Source organism: Fundulus heteroclitus, unplaced genomic scaffold, assembly GCF_011125445.2.
Source record: "Fundulus heteroclitus isolate FHET01 unplaced genomic scaffold, MU-UCD_Fhet_4.1 scaffold_64, whole genome shotgun sequence".
NCBI lineage: Eukaryota > Metazoa > Chordata > Actinopteri > Cyprinodontiformes > Fundulidae > Fundulus > Fundulus heteroclitus.
In genome coordinates this window covers 766852-771225 of record NW_023397077.1, presented here as the reverse complement: position 1 = coordinate 771225, position 4374 = coordinate 766852, and the positions used below count along the sequence as shown (strand labels likewise).

The following is a 4374-nucleotide window of genomic DNA, read 5'->3' as shown; positions in this document are numbered from 1 at the left end:
TGATGCCTAAACATGTACATGTTAACATGCCACCTTTTTTGAACGGTAGAAAAAACCTGACTGCACAAGAGGAACTTTTAACTCGCAGGATCGCCAAGGCTAGAATACATGTTGAACGCTATAATGAAAGACTGAAGAAATTTAAATTAATATCGGGCACTATTCCCTTGTCATTGGCCCCACTTGCATCACAGGCTGTATTTGTAGCATCATGTCTGGTAAACTTCCAGGATCAGTTGGCTAAATAATATCTTAAAAATGTCATTAGAGGCCTTTTGTATGTATGAAGTGAATGTATGCCTTTAAAATGTGAAAAATTAACACAAAATTGCTTTTTGTATGTGAAACATTTATTTTTACTTAAATTTACATGCATGTTTTTTAATTCACAAAAAATAAAGGAAAAAGGAAAATACTTTTTTGTTTTTTTTCTGGAATGTATGAACAAAAAACCACAGTTCAAAGCACAAAGTTAAAAAACATCAAAGTGTAAGGGTAATGAATAGCAGCATTTCAAACATGGTAATGAGTTGCTCACATACACCAAGGAAAAAGCTGCACAAAAACAAATAAAAAAAAAACAAATAGAAAAAGCCTTACTGTGAATTAGTAAATCCAAAGTTTCAATTATTGCAAGTACAGTTATGAACTATGGAAAATGGCATGTTTTTTCATATTCATCACAGTGACTGGTTGATCAAATATTAGGATAAATCATGCAGCACAAAGGGAACCAAATTTCGTGGAGCTCTCATCTCGATTAGTTCAGGCAAGATAACACACTTCCAAAATTTGACATTTGACTCGAGAATCATCTTGATAAAGCCATCGTCCCTCTGTATTCTCTCCACTGATGGCTCACCCTTTGATGACCACAAAACAAAGTCACACCACTGAAGACCAACAACCCCCAGCTGATGTTGGATTTGGTAGTAGTATGGATGGGACCTCACCAAGACAAGCTGTCCATCCTTCACCCGGAAACAGGAGCTACTCAGACGAGAACTACTCAGCTCTCCACTCTCTGCTGCCTGGACACATTCCTGTGGTGACATCGACTGAAGCAGCTTCAGCACTTTAATCTCCACTAGACCAAACGCATTCGTCTGGGGGTCAAATGAAAGTCCATCAGGGCTACAAGCCAGCTCAGGAAACTGGCTCGACACCCACAGTCCTGTCTTCACACAGCTGTAGTTTGCTGCATTGCAACGCTTGAAGTCCAAGTAGCAGGTCCTCGCCGTCTCTTCATACCTCAGTCCATTTTCCATATATGTTGTTGTCACAACATCTAGGCCCCACACCTTCTTTCTGACAAAGTTCAATAGTCTCTGGTTCACTGAAGGTGGGAGCTCAGCATTGTCTTTTATAAGTTGCCACAGCTTATGGACCTCCTTACTCTGTGAGGCAGTCATTCTCAGGTATCGTTCTGCTGCCCAAGATGATGAGGAGGACTGTTCCTCTGTTCCAGCCATCATTGCACTATGGCAGCCCAGAGGTGTGTGTGCTGACAGGTTCCTGAGGTATCTGTCTTTATGTGCAGTCAGCAGCTCTCTATGGCAAGCAGGTAGCTGGTAGTCACTATATTGATGTAACAATACAGTTTCCCACATACTAACAGTACCTGATGCAACATTTGCAGCAGCCAACTCGTTCAGAAAACTGTTAATGGTACTGTCCGTCACACTACTTCCTTTCGGTCGTGGATCGAAACTTTTAACATTCGATAACGGTCGCTTACCATACATTTTTTCACTCACAGGTCCAGGTGTTTTTCTCTTTTTTCCTTTGTTCCATTGACATGGAAGCTCTGTGCAGGCCGGCTTTCCACTGTTGTCCGCACCAACTACATACTTTGTTAAGAGCAGTAACAAAGCAGCAACGTGACTGCAACGTCCGAGAGCAGATGCTTTGCACTGGCACCCAGCAGATCTCACAGCTCCACTTAATGATGACAGTTCGACAGTGACAGTGTAGTTTATGTTTTTCATGGAAGCCTCGACAGTACACTTGTAGTGCATGATATTTCCTTTTTCGGCAAATTTCACAGAATGCACAAAGTTAGAATCAACATACTGCCACCCACGACGAAGGGATTTTTCAGTGATCACATCTGTGTTATCGGTTTCATCGTCACTTTCTGTCCCAGGAGCTGTTACCGCTGGGATAGACTCAACGAGCCAACGGTACACATTCCCGTAGTTGTAGAGGGGAGGCAGGTTGAAGCTTTCAAAGTCCTTCCAGTCATGAAGAACAAGTGATGGATCTTCACTGTTGGTAGTTCCACTCTGATTTTGTTCAGCAAGTTTCTTTGAATGCCATTGACCTTTGTCAACCGAACAATCGATTTGGTGTGCCCGGCCTGAAGAAATTGCTGCTTGGCAACTGAAAAAAAAGAAAAAAAAAAAAAAAGTAATTAGCAACATCATAAAACATCATAATGTGTCTACATGGAAGCCATAGCCTACAACTTACTAACTGAACAGCAAGCCTGCCTCTACATGTTTCCTCTATAAAAGGTCTAAAATAGGCCTAGTATATATTTTAGCCCACTGAGCTATATAATACACTGGAGTGCTGGTTTTGCCAAGAAAAACAGAAGTCACTGGCCACCATCTTGCTACTCCCAACTCTCACAGAATCCCATAGGATTTGTTTGCAACAACAAGCAGTTTTCTGGCTGTGTGAAAACGTTTCACAGTCAGTGGATGTACTAACACTATCAACTACAAGGACATTAGGTGCTGAAATATTTTACATGTTAATAATATTAAATGAGCGCACATTTTCCTTATTTACTGGGGGGGAAATAGGGAGTACCAAAATGGTGGCTGGTGGCTTCAAAGCGACTCGTTCTAACAGCCGGCGATTAGCACTCCAGTGTATTATGTAGCTCTGTGATTTTAGCCACGGATAGGCAGGATAGGAGGCCGACATGTTAATAATGAAGCGCCTGCTGCCATGATAGCATATAGGCTAGCATGTTAGCAGGCGCTAACATGGTACCCTGCTACCGGGATAGCTTACTCAAAAACAAACGCCCTGAATCTCTTAAGCGAAAGATTCTGAGATGTGAACAATCGTTTTGTAGCTACCTATTGGCAAGATATACAGATTCCTGGACGTTGATTGCAAACAAACAAAAAAGGCACGGTGGAAATCATAACAAAGGCATGAACGCCGAGCAGGGAAAAAAACAAAGCTTACCGTTGAATCAACTCGGCCCGTCTTCCGGTTTTTTTTAGCCCTCGACACTCAAGCCACCGTTTCAGCTGAAGGTTGGTGTGCTCTTCCACAGTGCGACCAGTAAACCGTGCGCCTGGGACATCGTCTTGGGTAAGTTTAATGGCTGCAAAGTCGGTCATATCGCTGTTTCTGTTGCGCTTGTAGTGGCTGGTTTGTATGTGCGTTCTACGACTGTTTGCCCTACCGGTGCGGCAAAAGGGGCGTTACTCTTAAGGCCGTGACGTCACGTGCGCGGTACCGCATTAGTTTATCTGCATTTAAGTATCTGAAGATACATGAGGTGCGCGTGTGTGTGTGGTTTTGCAGATCCCCGAGCAATGTCTGCTCCGTATTGAATGCTGCACATGTGGTGCGTCAAGGGCCGCAGTCAGCGTAGCCATTTGCGGGGATTATCTTTTGTGCAGCAGGGATCCAACAGTCTTCTCAGCATCACATTTATTTTTTATTTGTTGGTAAAATGACAACACTTAATCATGTCAAGGTTGTTTGTTTATTGTTTTAATCCTGGCATAAGATGTTTTGTGTTTTTTTCTATTTTTTGTTTTTGTTTTGTTTTAGATAGTATAATTTTCTTTTTTAATTACCAAGCGAATCAAAGTCTTTTTCAATTTATGTCATGTCCTTTTAATTTAAAGGATATTCGTCAGCCACCACTGCTTTCCTACGCATTGTGTTTATTTATGTAATTAGGGTTCCTAATTCGTCTGCTCTGTGAGCAGAAAGAACGGGCCTATTGTTTTTCGTTCGTTTTTATATTATTAGGGTTCCAAGCCCGCAGTGCAGAAAGAACGGGCTATGCAAGGCATAGCCGTTCGTCTCCTCTGTGAGCAGAGAACCCTATTGTTTTTCGTGTGTTTTTAAATTATTATGGTTCCAAGCCTGCAGTGCAGAAAGAACGGGCTATGCAAGGCATAGCCGTTCGTCTCCTCTGTGAGCAAAAAGAACGGGCTATGCAAGGCATAGCCGTTCGTCTGCTAAGTAAGCAGAGAACCCTATTGTTTTCCGTGTGTTTTTAAATTATTAGGGTTCCAAGCCCACGTAGCGGGTAGAACCCTATTGTTTTTCCGTCTGTTTTTGCATTGTTAGGGTTTTAAGCCCGCAGAGCAGAAAGAACAGGCTGTGCAAGGCTAT

At 42.4% G+C, this 4374-nt stretch overlaps 1 protein-coding gene across 1 annotated transcript; it reads right to left on the bottom strand.

Moving 5' to 3' along the window:
- Window positions 1-365: 365 nt before the first annotated feature.
- LOC118561481 lies at window positions 366-3233 on the bottom strand. Its single transcript, XM_036133600.1, has 2 exons — window positions 3205-3233; window positions 366-2382 (listed from the first exon to the last, which is right to left on the bottom strand). The coding sequence occupies exon 2, from the start codon at window positions 2016-2018 to the stop codon at window positions 705-707; it is 1314 nt and encodes a 437-aa protein (XP_035989493.1). The 5' UTR covers window positions 2019-2382; window positions 3205-3233; the 3' UTR covers window positions 366-704.
- Between the last annotated feature and the right edge of the window lie 1141 nt (window positions 3234-4374).

Bases quoted from the DNA above. Each gene is read 5' to 3' on its own strand.
- LOC118561481 (XM_036133600.1), bottom strand. From the start codon at position 2,018: ATGCACTACAAGTGTACTGTCGAGGCTTCCATGAAAAACATAAACTAC.